The sequence below is a fragment of the Coregonus lavaretus genome (genome assembly GCF_964263955.1).
Source record: "Coregonus lavaretus genome assembly, chromosome: 8".
Lineage (NCBI taxonomy): Eukaryota > Metazoa > Chordata > Actinopteri > Salmoniformes > Salmonidae > Coregonus > Coregonus lavaretus.
In genome coordinates this window covers 40315225-40332025 of record NC_139995.1, presented here as the reverse complement: position 1 = coordinate 40332025, position 16801 = coordinate 40315225, and the positions used below count along the sequence as shown (strand labels likewise).

Here is a 16801-nt window from a genome sequence, read left to right as displayed (position 1 = left end):
TTTGTCCACCCGCCTCTTGAGGGTCGACCACAAGTTCTCAATGGGATTAGGGTCTGGGGAGTTTCCTGGCCATGGACCCAAAATGCCGATGTTTTGTTCCCCGAGCCACTTAGTTATCACTTTACTTTTGCCTTATGGCAAGGTGCTCCATCATGCTGGAAAAGGCATTGTTCGTCATCAAACTGTTCTTGGATGGTTGGGAGAAGTTGCTCTCGGAGGATGTGTTGGTACCATTATTTATTCATGGCTGTGTTCTTAGGCACAATTGTGAGTGAGCCCACTCCCTTGGCTGAGAAGCAACCCCACACATGAATGGTCTCAGGATGCTTTACTGTTGGCATGACACAGGACTGATGGTAGCGTTCACCTTGTCTTCTCCGGACAAGCTTTTTTCCGGATGCCCCAAACAATCGGAAAGGGGATTCATCAGAGAAAATGACTTTACCCCAGTCCTCAGCAGTCCAATCCCTGTACCTTTTGCAGAATATCAGTCTGTCCCTGATGTTTTTCCTGGAGAGAAGTGGCTTCCTCGCTGCCCTTCTTGACACCAGGCCATCCTCCAAAAGTATTCACCTCACTGTGCGTGCAGATGCACTCACACCTACCTGCTGCCATTCCTGAGCAAGCTCTGCACTGGTGGTGCCCCGATCCCGCAGCTGAATCAACTTTAGGAGACGGTCCTGGCGCTTGCTGGACTTTCTTGGGTGCCCTGAAGCCTTCTTCACAACAATTGAACCTCTCTCCTTGAAGTTCTTGATGATCCGATAAATGGTTGATTTAGGTGCAATCTTACTAGCAGCAATATCCTTGCCTGTGAAGCCCTTTTTGCGCAAAGCAATGATGACGGCACGTGTTTCCTTGCAGGTAACCATGGTTAACAGAGGAAGAACAATGATTTCAAGCACCACCCTCCTTTTAAAGCTTCCAGTCTGTTATTCTTTAATTTTTTTATTTTACCTTTATTTAACTAGGCAAGTCAGTTAAGAACAAATTCTTATTTACAATGACGGCCTACACAGGCCAAACCCGGACAACGCTGGGCCAATTGTGCGCCGCCCTATGGGACTCCCAATCACGGCCGGTTGTGATACAGCCTGGAATCGAACCAGGGGGTCTGTAGTGACGCCCCAAGCACTGAGATGCAGTGCCTTAGACCGCTGCGCCACTCGGGAGCCCACTAACTCAATCAGCATGACGGAGTGATCTCCAGCCTTGTCCTCATCAACACTCTCACCTGTGTTAACGAGAGAATCACTGACATGATGTGTCATTCTCAAAACTTTTGACCACGACTGTATATCTCTCACTGTTGGGGGCAAAGAAGGGGGCAATTCGACTGCGTGTTTGTAAAGGCAGATGTCGGCACAGCAGCAGAACAAACTAAAATAAATTAAAACAAGTTTGTTTTGACAGCATAGCTAACTAGCTAGCAGATTAACATAATCATTTGCTAAGATCAGCTGATAGCCACTCTTTTCCCGATGTCCATCAAATTGTTGTCTAGTTAGTAGGCCTAGGAGTCAGTGGCATGTGTGATGAGATTGTGTTGTTGCAGAAAATAAATAGGCCTACAAATGTTTACATTTTGGCCACAAAGACAGTTGGTATATAGGATGAATTTCAAGTTATGAATTCTGAAAGTAAAAAAAAATAAAAAATACAAATGAGGGGAGGGGAGGGGGGGTTGCCTTATTTTATTTAGCACCTGCCCTTCCAAAGCTCTGTGCACGGCACTGACGCACATGCACACTCAACTATCTTACATAACGTAAATCATACTGTATCCAGTGCCTTCGGAAAGTATTCAGACCCCTTGACCTTTTCCACATTTTGTTACATTACAGACTTATTCTAAAATTGATTAAATAAATACAAATCCTTATCAATCTACACACAATACCCCATAATTACAAAGTGAAAACTGGTTTTTAGAATAAACAGAAATACCTTATTTACATAAGTATTCAGACACTTTTCTATGAGACTTGAAATTGAGATCAGGTGCATCCTGTTTCCATTGATCATCCTTGAGATGTTCCTACAACTTGACTGGAGTCCACCTGTGGTAAATTCAATTGATTGGACATGATTTGGAAATGCACACACCAGTCCATATAAGGTCCCACAGTTGACAGTGCATGTCAGAGCAGAAACCAAGCCATGAGGTCCAAGGAATTGTCTGTAGAGCTCAGAGACAGGATTGTGTCGAGGCACAGATCTGGGGAAGGGTACAAAAAAAATTCAGCAGCATTGAAGGTCCCCAAGAACACAGTGGCCTCCATCATTCGTAAATGGAAGAAGTATGGAATTACCTCCCGGCCAAACTGAGCAATCGGGGGAGACAGGCCTTGGTCAGGGAGGTGACCAAGAACCCGATGGTCACTCTGATAGAGCTCCAGAGTTCCTCTGTAGAGATGGGAGAACCTTCCAGAAGGACAACCATCTCTGCAGCACTCCATCAATCAGGCATTATGGTAGAGTGGCCAGATGGAAACCACTCCTCAGTAAAATGCACATGACAGCCTGCTTGAAGTTTGCCAAAAGGCACCTAAAGACTCTCAGACCATGAGAAACAAGATTCTGTGGTCTGATGAAACCAAGATTGAACTCTTTGGCCTGAATGCCAAGTGTCACGTCTGGAGGAAACCTGGCACCATCCCTACTGTGAAGCATGGTGGTGGCAGCATCATGCTGTGGGGATGTTTTTCAGCGGCAGGGACTGGGAGACTAGTCAGGATCAAGGGAATCAAAGCTGGGACCGAGAGAATGAAAAACAGCTTATATCTCAAGGCCATCAGACTGTTAAATAGTCATCACTAGCACATTAGAGGCTGTTGCTGCCTATTTAAATCACTGGCCACTTTAAGAAATGGAACACTAGTCACTTTAATAATGTTGACATATCTTGCACTACTCATCTCATATATACAGTGGGGAGAACAAGTATTTGATACACTGCCGATTTTGCAGGTTTTCCTACTTACAAAGCATGTAGAGGTCTGTCATTTTTATCATAGGTACACTTTAACTGTGAGAGACGGAATCAAAAATCCAGAAAATCACATTGTATGATATTTAAGTAATTAATTTGCATTTTATTGCATGACATAAGTATTTGATACATCAGAAAAGCAGAACTTAATATTTGGTACAGAAACCTTTGTTTGCAATTACAGAGATCATACGTTTCCTGTAGGTCTTGACCAGGTGTGCACACACTGCAGCAGGGATTTTGGCCCACTCCTCCATACAGACCTTCTCCAGATCCTTCAGGTTTCGGGGCTGTCGCTGGGTAATACGGACTTTCAGCTCCCTCCAAAGATTTTCTATTGGGTTCAGGTCTGGAAACTGGCTAGGCCACTCCAGGACCTTGAGATGCTTCTTACGGAGCCACTCCTTAGGTGCCCTGGCTGTGTGTTTCGGGTCGTTGTCATGCTGGAAGACCCAGCCACGACCCATCTTCAATGCTCTTACTGAGGGAAGGAGGTTGTTGGCCAAGATCTTGCGATACATGGCCCCATCCATCCTCCCCTCAATACAGTGCAGTCGTCCTGTCCCCTTTGCAGAGAAGCATCCCCAAAGAATGATGTTTCCACCTCCATGCGTCACGGTTGGGATGGTGTTCTTGGGGTTGTACTCATCCTTCTTCTTCCTCCAAACACGGCGAGTGGAGTTTAGACCAAAAAGCTCTATTTTTGTCTCATCAGACCACATTACCTTCTCCCATTCCTCCTCTGGATCATCCAGATGGTCATTGGCAAACTTCAGACGGGCCTGGACATGCGCTGGCTTGAGCAGGGGGACCTTGCGTGCGCTGCAGGATTTTAATCCATGACGGCGTAGTGTGTTACTAATGGTTTTCTTTGAGACTGTGGTCCCAGCTCTCTTCATGTCATTGACCAGGTCCTGCCGTGTAGTTCTGGGCTGATCCCTCACCTTCCTCATGATCATTGATGCCCCACGAGGTGAGATCTTGCATGGAGCCCCAGACCGAGGGCGATTGACCGTCATCTTGAACTTCTTCCATTTTCTAATAATTGCGCCAACAGTTGTTGCTTTCTCACCAAGCTGCTTGCCTATTGTCCTGTAGCCCATCCCAGCCTTGTGCAGGTCTACAATTTTATCCCTGATGTCCTTACACAGCTCTCTGGTCTTGGCCATTGTGGAGAGGTTGGAGTCTGTTTGATTGAGTGTGTGGACAGGTGTCTTTTATACAGGTAACGAGTTCAATCAGGTGCAGTTAATACAGGTAATGAGTGGAGAACAGGAGGGCTTCTTAAAGAAAAACTAACAGGTCTGTGAGAGCCGGAATTCTTACTGGTTGGTAGGTGATCAAATACTTATGTCATGCAATAAAATGCAAATTAATTACTTAAAAATCATACAATGTGATTTTCTGGATTTTTGTTTTAGATTCCGTCTCTCACAGTTGAAGTGTACCTATGATAAAAATGACAGACCTCTACATGCTTTGTAAGTAGGAAAACCTGCAAAATCGGCAGTGTATCAAATACTTGTTCTCCCCACTGTATATACTGCATTCTATTCTATCATATTATTCCGTATCTTAGTCCATGCCGCTCTGTCATTGCTTGTCCATATATGCATATATTCTTAAATCCCATTCCTTACTTATTTGTGTGCATTGGGTATATGTTGTGAATTTGTTAGATATTACTGCACTGTTGGAGCTAGAAGCAGAAGCATTTCGCTACACCCGCTATAAAATCTGCTAAACACGTGTATGTGACAAATACATTTTGATTTTATTTTATTTTAAAAATGAACGGAGCAAAGTACAGAGAGATCCTTGATGAAAACCTGCTCCGAGTGCTCAGGACATCTGACTTGGGAGAAGGTTCACCTTCCAACAGGACAACGACCCTTGGCACACAGCCAAGACAACGCAGGAGTGGCTTCGGGACAAGTCTCTGAATGTCCTTGAGTGGCCCAACCAGAGCCCGGACTTGAACCCCGATCTAACATCTCTGGAGAGACCTGAAAATAGCTGTTCCCCATCCAACCTGACAGAGCTTGAGAGGATCTGCAGAGAAGAATGGGAGAAACTCCACAAATACATGTGTGCCAAGCTTGTATCGTCATACCCAAGAAGACTCGAGGCTGTAATCGCTGCCAAAGGTGCTTCAACAAAGTACTGAGTAAAGGGTCTGAATACTTATGTAAACGTGATATTTCAGTTTTTTTTTTTACATTTGCAAAAATGTATAGAAACCTGTTTTTGCTTTGTCATTATGGGATATTGTGTGTAGATTGATGAGAAAAAACTAACAATTTCATCAGTTTTAGAATAAGGCTGTAACATAACGAAATGTGGAAAAAGTCAAGGGGTCTGAATACTTTCAGAATGCACTGTATATTCTAATCCTATGCATTCCGTTGAATTCCCATATATTGTTTGTTCCTCTTGCATTAAAGTAGCTGTAAGACTCCCCATGATGAGACTTCCTGCCACCCATGGCCCTCAGTCTTGTGCTCAATGAGCCAGTGGTGCAGAAATGGTCGCATGGTCAGGCTGATTCCAAAAGGGGGGATCAAATGTCACGCACTCACTGCACTTCTCATTCTACAGAACTGTCTTTAAATTTGGCCTGCAAGCAACGAAATCAAATAAAGTTGCACTTCTCATCGACTCGAAAAAGAAGACGTCTTTATTTGGGCTGTTCGACCTTCTCTATATTTGTGCTGTAGATATAAAGTCTGCCCTTGCCTGTTCTACAGTAAATATGAACTGATTAACTAGTACACAAAGCCCTCTCTTAGTCTGTCAGTAAAATCCTAATGGCCTGTGACTGGCAACCCCTAAAAAGCACTGAGCTGAGGGCCTGGGGACTACTGAGAGGGACAATCAGATGAGGAGTGTATGGCTCACTCACTCCCTTACTCCAGAGAGCTAAACATAGTAAAGTTGAAGTCGGACGTTTACATACACTTTGGTTGGAGTCATTAAAACCTGTTTTTCAACCACTCCACAAATGTATTGTTAACAGACTATCGTTTTGGCAAGTCGGTTAGGACATCTACTTTGTGCATGACCTCCACAAGTCTGGTTCATCCTTCTGAGCAATTTCCAAACCCCTGAAGGTACCACGTTCATCTGTACAAACAATAGTACGCAAGTATAAACACCATGGGACCACGCAGCTGTCATACCGCTCAGGAAGGAGACGCGTTCTGTCTCCTAGAGATGAACGTACTTTGGTGCGAAAAGTGCAAATCAATCCCAGAACAACAGCAAAGGACCTTGTTAAGATGCTGGAGGAAACAGGTACAAAAGTATCTATATCCACAGTAAAATGAGTCCTATATCGACATAACCTGAAAGGCCGCTCAGCAAGGAAGAAGCCACTGCTCCAAAACCGCCATATAAAAGCCAGACTACGGTTTGCAACTGCACATGGGGACAAAGATCTTACTTTTTGGAGAAATGTCCTCTAGTCTGATGAAACAAAAATAGAACTGTTTGGCCATAATGATCATCGTTATGTTTGGAGGACAAAGGGGAAGGCTTGCAAGCCGAAGAACACCATCCCAACCGTGAAGCATGGGGGTGGCAGCATCATGCTGTGGGGGTGCTTTGCTGCAGGAGGGACTGGTGCTCTTCACAAAATAGATGGCATCATGAGGAAGGAAAATGATGTGGATATATTGAAGCAACATCTCAAGACATCAGTCAGGAAGGTAAAGCTTGGTCGCAAATGGGTCTTCTAAATGGACAATGACCCCAAGCATACTTCCAAAGTTGTGGCAAAATGGCTTAAGGACAACAAAGTCAAGGTATTGGAGTGGCCATCACAAAGCCCTGACCTCAATCCTATAGAACATTTGTGGGCAGAACTGAAAAAGCGTGTGTGAGCAAGGAGGCCTACAAACCTGACTCAGTTATACCAGCTCTGTCAGGAGGAATGGGCCAAAATTCACCCAACTTATTGTGGGAAGCTTGTGGAAGGCCACCTGAAAGTTTGACCCAAGTTAAACAATTTAAAGGCAATGCTACCAAATACTAATTGAGTGTATGTAAACTTCTGACCCACTGGGAATGTGATGAAAGAAAGAAAAGCTGAAATAAATCATTCTCTCTACTATTATTCTGACTATTTACATTCTTAAAATAAAGTGGTGATCCTAACTGACCTAAGACAGGGCATTTTTACTACGATTAAATGTCAGGAATTGTGAAAAACTGAGTTTAAATGTATTTGGCTAAGGTGCATGTAAACTTCCGACTTCAACTGTATATACACACACACACACACACACACACACACACACACACACACACACAGTGCATTCGGAAAGTATTCAGGCCCCTTGACCTTTCCACATTTTGTTACGTTACACCCTTATTCTAAAATTGATTAAATAGTTTTTTTCCCTCATCAATCTACACAAAACCCCATAATGACAAAGCAAAAACACGTTTTTAGAAAATTTTGCTAATTTATAAAAAATAACAAACTGAAAAATCACATTTACATAAGTATTCAGACCTTTTACTCAGTACTTTGTTGAAGCACCTTACAGCCTGGAGTCTTCTTGGGTATGACGCTACAAGCTTGGCACGCCTGTATTTGGGGAGTTCATCCCACTCTTCTCTGCAAAGGCGGAAAAAAACAATTTAAATCAATTTTAGAATAAGGCTGTAACGGGCCTCCTGAGTATCGCAGTGCTTGAGGCGTCACTACAGACCCGGGTTCGATCCCAGGCTGTGTCACAACCGGCTGTGACCGGGAGTCCCATAGAGTGGCGCACAATTGTAAATAAAATAAAAAATATATGTATAATTATACGGCTGTAAAGTGGAAAAAGTCAAGGGGTCTGAATACTTTCCGAAGCAGAGCTTTGTGCCTAAACTTCTATAATTATTGGTCATGTTAACAAGTTTATATTTTCAGCTTGGTAACATGTGTTATGCGTTTTGTGTGTGTGTGTGTGTGTGTGTGTGTGTCTCACCAATCCAGCCCTGGGAATACCCCTGCATCTGCAGAGGAGGGATGGGGGCTCTAAAGCAACCTGAATCCCACATGCTAACCCTTACTGCACAGAGGAGTGCACGTATAAAAACACAAACACACACCCTTACAAAATAAAAAGGTGATTTGTGTAATGGTGGCAGCAACACCATCTCAGACGTGGGTTGAGAGATGAATTTCCCTAAATTGAAAATGGATTAAAATATGTCATAGATAAATTACAAGGCCATCGATGGTTCAGTTACTGTAATGTGCCTCTAGTGCAGTGATGGTTCAGCTATTGTAATGTGCCTCTAGTGCAGTGATAGTTCAGTTACTGTAATGTGCCTCTAGTGCAGTGATGGTTCAGCTATTGTAATGTGCCTCTAGTGCAGTGATCTGAGTGCACACAGGAATATGAGCAGTGAGTGAGAATGAGAGGCAGAGAGGAGAGGAGGCTGTGTTTAAGCTATGTTGACACGCAGGGGAGAGGGGGGAGGGAGCGTGACAGAGAACACACACACACAGGACACAGCGACTTGAGAAGCGTAACTAGCCTTGTAGCTCTGAGCTGGTTAGCGTTCCATCATTACCATGTGAATACTTCTCAGCCATGAGATAACTATTACATCCAACACCCAATCCAGCCCAAACATGTCATACTGTACAACTGTAGCCACACACATCAACACACTGGCTTGTAGTCAACGTTTGCCAGTAGCTATTGATGTAAACCTCTGCGGCTGAAACCAGACAATCCCTGTGGACTCTCCTATTACCAAAACATTGTAGTGGCCAATGCCAATATGTGTAACTATCCCAGTTTGTATTTAGGATCCACATGAATAACTAATGTAGGTGTGGTGATGTATTTTCTACTCTATAAAAGCTTCATTAACTAATCAAATCCAACGAGTGCTGTGAGCTAAATGCAAATTGATATACCAGTCCAAACTACGGTTGGACGTACTGCCAAATTCTCTAAAACGACGGAGGCAGCTTATGGTAAATTCTCTGGCAACAGCTCTGGTGGTCATTCCTGCAGTCAGCATGCCAGTTGCACGCTCCCTCAAACCTTGAGATATCTGTGGCATTGTGTTGTGTGACAAAACTGCACATTTTAGAGTGGCCATTATTGTCCCCAGCACAAGGTGCACCTGTGTAATGATCATGCTGTTTAATCAGCTTCTTGATATGCCACACCTCTCAGGTGGATGGATTATCTTGGCAAAAGAGAAATGCTCACTAACAGGGATGTAAACTAATTTGTGCACACAATTTGAGAGAAATAAGCTTTTCGTGCATATGGAAAATTTCTGGGATCTTTAATTTCAGCTCATGAAACATTGGACCAACACGTTTATATTTTTGTTCAGTATAATAGTGACTCAGTCACACACACTGGGTCTAACACACACCTAGGCATCTGGGATAATATGATGAATAGTTAAAGGAGACAAATACTGCGAATGCGTCCCAAATGGCATCCTATTCGCTATATAGTGCATTACTTTTAACCAAAGACCTATGGGGGCCGTAATTGTAAATAAGAAGAATTTGTTCTTAATTTACCTGCCTGGTAAAATAAAGTAGTGCACTGTAAAGGAAAGAGTGTGCCATTTGGGACACAGCCTGTAAAGTAATACAGTAGCTAGCTGCAGCCTCCCCAGCATGTGCCCAGAGTGGTGTATTTAAAGCTGGCTCCAATCCATCTCTCCCATTGATGGATGTTTGCTGAGGTTGGCAAATATGACACATAATGGCAATTTTTCTGCTGAGGGCCTGAGCTAAAGCCTGGGAGGGGTAGAGCCTGGGAGGGGAAGGAGAGGAGGCGGGTTTAGAGGGAGGGGGGATAGAGGGAGGGCCTCCTTCCCCTCAACCGTTTAACATAGCAGACGGCCACAGCCATCCATCAATTTATCGATTACACATGATTCAGGTGCTTCCCTCCAGTCAGCCCAGACCACCTCTCACCCCTGCCTCACCCATCCTCACCCCAACATCTCCCCTACATATAGGCTATGTGTGGGTGTGTTCGTGTTCATGTTCATACATGTGTATTATTGTTCACGTGTGGGCATATGATCCCTGCTCTCCAAACAGTTTTAACCTATCTCCTCAAATCCATTCCTCCTCCCTCGACTGTTTTGAACATTATAATGCAACAACAATAACATAACATGGGGGGACTATGTGGATAAAGTGCTGTAATTTCTAAACAGGTCACCCGATATGGATTAAAATACTCTCAAATTAAAGCTGACAGTCTGCACTTTAACCTCAGTCATTGTATCATTTCAAATCAAAAGTGCTGGAGTACAGAGCAAAAACAACAACAAAATTGTCACTGTCCCACAGTCCCAGATACTTTTGGAGCTCACTGTAAATGATAACATCTGGACCCATAAAACAAATGATATTTGGAGGTCATTGTTCCGTCAACCCCACAAGTCCACAAGGACAGAACGGGACTGAACCGGACACAGGACAGGACAAGAACGGACAGGACAGGCCAGGACAGTTCGTCCTTAAGCCGCCTCTGAGTAAACGCATGAGGAATGTCAGGATTTAACCAGAATAACTTAATACAACATTTCCAAATAAATCAATTAACTCCATACCCTGCATTCCTGGATAAAGCAGTATTCAGTAATCTGTCTGGGAGCGTAAGCAGCTTTCCGTCAACACATACAGTGGGATTATATTCTGCTCTCTGCCAGGTCTCACTGGGAACCCTGACAACAGGGAGGGAAGATTGCTATGAGGTTTTCATAGGAACAAGGCAATGCTATCCTCCTGGCTATTCACTCTTTATATCCTGCTTATATAAGACTTTTATAATATCTTAATATTCTGTCAGACTCCACACTACTGTATTGAGTTCTCTATCCAACGTTACTGAAAAAAATTGATAGCAATGAACAACTTTGGAAGGTTGAAATATGCGGACGAAGACAGTCGCTCATGTTATTTTGCCACTGTTTAGCATTGAAGCAGTATCAAATCAAATCAAATTGTATTGGCCACATGTGCCGAATACAACAGGTGCAGACATTACAGTGAAATGCTTACTTACAGCCCTTAACCAACAGTGCATTTATTTTTAATAAAAAAGTTAAATAAAACAACAACAAAAAAGTGTTGAGAAAAAAGAGCAGAAGTAAAATAAAATAACAGTAGGGAGGCTATATATACAGGGGGGTACCGGTGCAGAGTCAATGTGCGGGGGCACCGGCTAGTTGAGGTAGTTGAAGTAATATGTACATGTGGGTAGAGTTAAAGTGACTATGCATAAATAATGAACAGAGTAGCAGCAGCGTAAAAAGATGGGGTGGGGGGGGGGGGCAGTGCAAATAGTCCGGGTAGCCATGATTAGCTGTTCAGGAGTCTTATGGCTTGGGGGTAGAAGCTGTTGAGAAGTCTTTTGGACCTAGACTTGGCACTCCGGTACCGCTTGCCGTGCGGTAGCAGAGAGAACAGTCTATGACTAGGGTGGCTGGAGTCTTTGACAATTTTGAGGGCCTTCCTCTGACACCGCCTGGTATAGAGGTCCTGGATGGCAGGAAGCTTGGCCCCAGTGATGTACTGGGCCGTACGCACTACCCTCTGTAGTGCCTTGCGGTCGGAGGCCAAGCAGTTGCCATACCAGGCGGTGATGCAACCAGTGAGGATGCTCTCGATGGTGCAGCTGTATAATTTTTTGAGGATCTGAGGACACATGCCAAATCTTTTCAGTCTCCTGAGGGGGAATAGGCTTTGTCGTGCCCTCTTCACGACTGTCTTGGTGTGTTTGGACCATGATAGTTCGTTGGTGATGTGGACACCAAGGAACTTGAAGCTCTCAACCTGTTCCACTACAGCCCCGTCGATGAGAATGGGGGCGTGCTCAGTCCTCTTTTTTTTCCTGTAGTCCACAATCATCTCCTTTGTCTTGGTCACGTTGAGGGAGAGGTTGTTGTCCTGGCACCACCCGGCCAGGTCTCTGACCTCCTCCCTATAGGCTGTCTCATCGTTGTGTGTGATCAGGCCTACCACTGTTGTGTCGTCGGCAAACTTAATGATGGTGTTGGAGTCGTGCCTAGCCATGCAGTCATGGGTGAACAGGGAGTACAGGAGGGGACTGAGCACGCACCCCTGAGGGGCAACCGTGTTGAGGATCAGTGTGGCAGATGTGTTGTTACCTACCCTTACCACCTGGGGGCGGCCCGTCAGAAAGTCCAGGATCCAGTTGCAGAGGGAGGTGTTTAGTCCCAGGATCCTTAGCTTAGTGATGAGCTTTGAGGGCACTATGGTGTTGAATGCTGAGCTGTAGTCAATTAATAGCATTCTCACGTAGGTGTTCCTCTTGTCCAGGTGGGAAAGGGCAGTGTGGAGTGCAATAGAGATTGCAGCATCTGTGGATCTGTTGGAGCGGTATGCAAATTGGAGTGGGTCTAGGGTTTCTGGGATAATGGTGTTGATGTGAGCCATGACCAGCCTTTCAAAGCACTTCATGGCTACAGACGTCAGTGCTACGGGTCGGTAGTCATTTAGGCAGGTTATCTTAGTGTCCTTGGGCACAGGGACTATGGTGGTCTGCTTGAAACATGTTGGTATTACAGACTCAGTCAGGGACATGTTGAAAATGTCAGTGAAGACACTTGCCAGTTGGTCAGCACATGCTCGGAGTACACGTCCTGGTAATCCGTCTGGCCCTGCGGCCTTGTGAATGTTGACCTGCTTAAAAGTCTTACTCACATCGGCTACGGAGAGCGTGATCACATAGTCATCCGGAACAGCTGGTGCTCTCATGCATGCTTCAGTGTTGCTTGCCTCGAAGCGAGCATAGAAGTGGTTTAGCTCGTCTGGTAGTCTTGTGTCACTGGGAAGCTCGCGGCTGTGCTTCCCTTTGTAGTCTGTAATAGTTTTCAAGCCCTGCCACATCCGACGAGCGTCAGAGCCAGTGTAGTACGATTCAATCTTAGTCCTGTATTGACTCTTTGCCTGTTTGATGGTTCGTCAGAGGGCATAGCGGGTTAGAGTCCCGCTCCTTGAAAGCGGCAGCTCTACCCTTTAACTCAGTGCGGATGTTTCCTGTAATCCATGGCTTCTGGTTGGGGTATGTACGTACGGTCACTGTGGGGACGACATCATCGATGCACTTATTGATGAAGCCAGTGACTGATGTGGTGTACTCCTCAATGCTATCTGAAGAATCCCGGAACATGTTCCAGTCTGTGCCAGCATAACAGTCCTGTAGCTTAGCATCTGCGTCATCTGACCACTTTTTTATTAACCGAGTCACTGGTGCTTCCTGCTTTGGTTTTTGCTTATAAGCAGGAATCAGAAGGATAGAGTTATGGTCAGATTTGCCAAATGGAGGGCGAGGGAGAGCTTTGTATGCGTCTCTGTGTGTGGAGTAAAGGTGGTCTAGGGTTTTTTTCCTCTGGTTGCACATTTAACATGCTGGTAGAAATTAGGTAGAACGGATTTAAGTTTCCCTGCATTAGAGTCCCCGGCCACTAGGAGTGCTGCCTCTGGATGAGCGTTTTCCTGTTGACTTATGGCCTTATACAGCTCATTCAGTGCAATCTTAATGCCAGCGTTGGTTTGTGGTGGTAAATAGACAGCTATGAAAAATATAGATGAAAACTCTCTTGGTAAATAGTGTGGTCTACAGCTTATCATAAGATGCTCTACCTCAGGCGAGTGTGATGTTCTGCTTCTGTCACATTGATGTGACATTGGGGTATATATGGTGTGATACTGTAACTGTATATCACAGACTTTACTCTGACTCGCTACTTTAGCTTACTCCACTTGGCTACACCAGTTCTAGTCTCACAGTACAGGACACCACAGCGGATGGCTGGAGTCCAGGCTACACCAGGTCTGATATACTGTACGGGACCACCTCATTATCCATCCAACAGTGGCTGCTTCCCAAAAGGCACCCTATTCCCTATATAGTGCACTGCTTTTGACCAGAGCACTATGGGGAATAGGGTGCCATTTGGGACAAAGCCACTATCAAGTCACCCTCCATCTAGTAGATACAGTACGCTGTCTGAGCTGCCTGCAGTAGAGCCATTCATCTCCAGCCATTCCTGTCCCGGGAATACACCTGGGAATACTGTGCGATTCCTGACACAGGTGAGCATCCACACTCCACACACAGCACCATATCTCTGTTAACACCAGTGCATGTATGTTAGGTCATTGCATGGTGCTTTAGTGAGGGGGAGTGGAAAGGTGGAGAGGTGATCCCTGACCATCTGGAGTCAATGTTGTCCTCCTGTTGCTTAGTGTCACGTCGTCATCTACTCTATCTAGTTTGTCCCCTCCAGATACAAACCATCAGTCATGATGCCAAGGGCTGTGTTCAGCTTTCTGCTTGGAAATTGATTAGGCTTGTGTGAACTGACCAAAATATAATGTGATGATCCTAGGCTTCATGTGTGCTTCAAGGTTTGGACCATTAAAAAGTAAACTGAGAAATATGTGCTAACTTACGAACAAAAAAATGCAGTTGAAAAATGAATTAAGAGTGTTGCTCTGTAGTCTGATCACAAACACATGGACAGAAAAGGAAATGGTCTGAATGAGACTGCATAAGACAGTGGCCATGTCTGAATACCCATAGTAGGCTGTTTGAGTATGCGAATAAATAATGGTTAATAGGCATGCAACATTTCAAAAATGTTGTATACTTTAAATGCCCAGATGTCATACTCATTTGGGCTTTGACAACAGCTGATCAATTAGATACGGGGATGCACTACCTAAATCAACAAATAGTGGGAAACAACACAATCGTGCATGTCAGTATGCGAAAATAGAATTTTTATAGTATGTGATTTTTTTTATTTTTAAATAGAGTATTCGATGCACACTTTTCCACAATGCATTGGAAGAGGTGGGCTGCGAGTGATAGGCCCTAGTTCTTGTCAAGTAGCCAAAAAACAAAACTAGGCTACTGAATTGGGAAGATGCCGAATAGCATGGTGGTGTTCAAATGTAGGCTAAGTAGTTTTTGTTCTTCTTAAAATGATCACGAGTATTGCATCGTAGGCTACATCTATAAAAACATAAGTCTTTATTTTTATTTTTTTACCCAAAGTGGATTTCTGTTTTCTCATTGAAAAGTGTTTATTGTTCTCTTGGCCTACGTCAGGGCTTTTCAACTAAATACTAAACCATCTTTTGATTTCTGAATGTGTCGGCATAGGGGACTCAGTGTTGCCTCTGCGTTGTGTTTTGATCGGCTTATATATGACCAAAGGATCACGGTTGGTGTTGATCTTTTATTCTCTGATAAAGAAACAAACAACATCCACAAATGGAATGTTGTGCTGCCCTTATGCACCAACTCCTCTCTTCCACATGGGTACAGTAGACAGGGAAGAGGTAAGAGGGGCAGGGGATGTTTATGTTTATAACGCTATTATGGGTATTCAGACACGGCCAGTGAAAGTAATGCAGCAGTCAGACCTCTTGCCTTTAGCAGGAGAGACCAGTCAGGCATCCTTATAATGACTATATACAAAGGGGAATCTGCCAACGTAGCCTCATATATTACCCACTCTACCTGAAGGATAGAGTGCATTGCATTCTACCCCAAGCAGAGGCATGCTAAGCTACACACCCACACACACTGTGGGACAGCAAACAAGGACACATTTTTAAGTACACATTGTAAATGTAACTACTCAAGGACATAAGGGAGTTCTCCTCATAGAGTTCCTATCATTCATTATGAATGATATGACATCTATGGTTCTCCTCCTCAGAACATCCAAGTAATAGCATAATGGATCCACGGCAGCTTGATGTCTTGCAACAGAAAAAGGCCAAAGACTTCGAAAAATGTTGGACCAATGATCATGTCCAAATGTGTGTTATTTCCTCAATGATATCCAGGTCACGGTCACCATTGCAAAAGAGAAATCTAACCTCAAGGGTGTTTCCTGGTTAAATAAAATGTCTTCTTCTCACCCTGTTTTTCTTTGTCTTCTTCTTTAATTTTCCCTCTTTGCTCCCCTCACATGCTGATGTTACTGTGCAATTTGCCCTGGCAGCTCTATGCTCTGCTCTCACTGAAACACTATAAATAAATACAATAATGTCCAAGAGCACTAATCTCTCTGTTACGCTAAACGTGATATACTTCTTCTTGCACATCTCTCTCCCAGCAATGCATTGAGACTTACTGTATATAGCTATTACTGTAACAGTGGTGTCATAACACTTACGTTCCCAGAACTTCTTTGAAGTCATAGTTTTCTTTAATGTCCGACGTCTTCTTTTTCCATCCATTCCCGTCCTCTAGATCTCCAAGGGGCATCCTAACCTATTCTGTCAATCCGATCGGCCACGGGAGAACTGTGGAGGGATGAAGTGGTGGACAGTCAGGCAGAAAGCTTAGCATCAGCATACTAGCAGGCAACACTGCTCACTAGAAAACATGCATGCACGCACACTCACTTCATGCTTTAAATCGAGTTACTGGAGAAGAGCAGCCAAGCATGTCTATGATGACACAGACAATCTATCATCTAGCCATTCAGTACCAAATTATGATAGGCTTTGGAAGTTGTGGTATTTACATGGATGAGTCTTAACTGGGCAAGGGCTGCATCCCAAATGGCACCCTAACCCTGACCCTAACCCTACTTATTTTCCACCATAATTTGCAAATAAATTCATTAAAAATCCTACAATGTGATTTTCTGGATTTCTTTTTCTAACTTTGTCTGTCATAGGTGACGTGTACCTATGGTGAAAATTACAGGCCTCTCTCATCTTTTTAAGTGGGAGAACTTGCACAATTGGTGGCTGACTAAATACTTTTT

General features: G+C 44.1%; 1 protein-coding gene across 1 annotated transcript in view; it reads right to left on the bottom strand.

Moving 5' to 3' along the window:
• LOC311133645 (calcium/calmodulin-dependent protein kinase type 1-like) overlaps window positions 1-16293 on the bottom strand; it is a gene marked incomplete at both ends in the record, with an annotated part of 49435 nt that extends 33142 nt beyond the window's left edge. The window contains one exon of the mRNA XM_084167174.1: window positions 16202-16293. Within this exon, the coding sequence (XP_084023300.1) occupies window positions 16202-16293 (92 nt within the window). The remainder of the gene's footprint in view (window positions 1-16201) is intronic.
• Window positions 16294-16801: the final 508 nt, after the last annotated feature.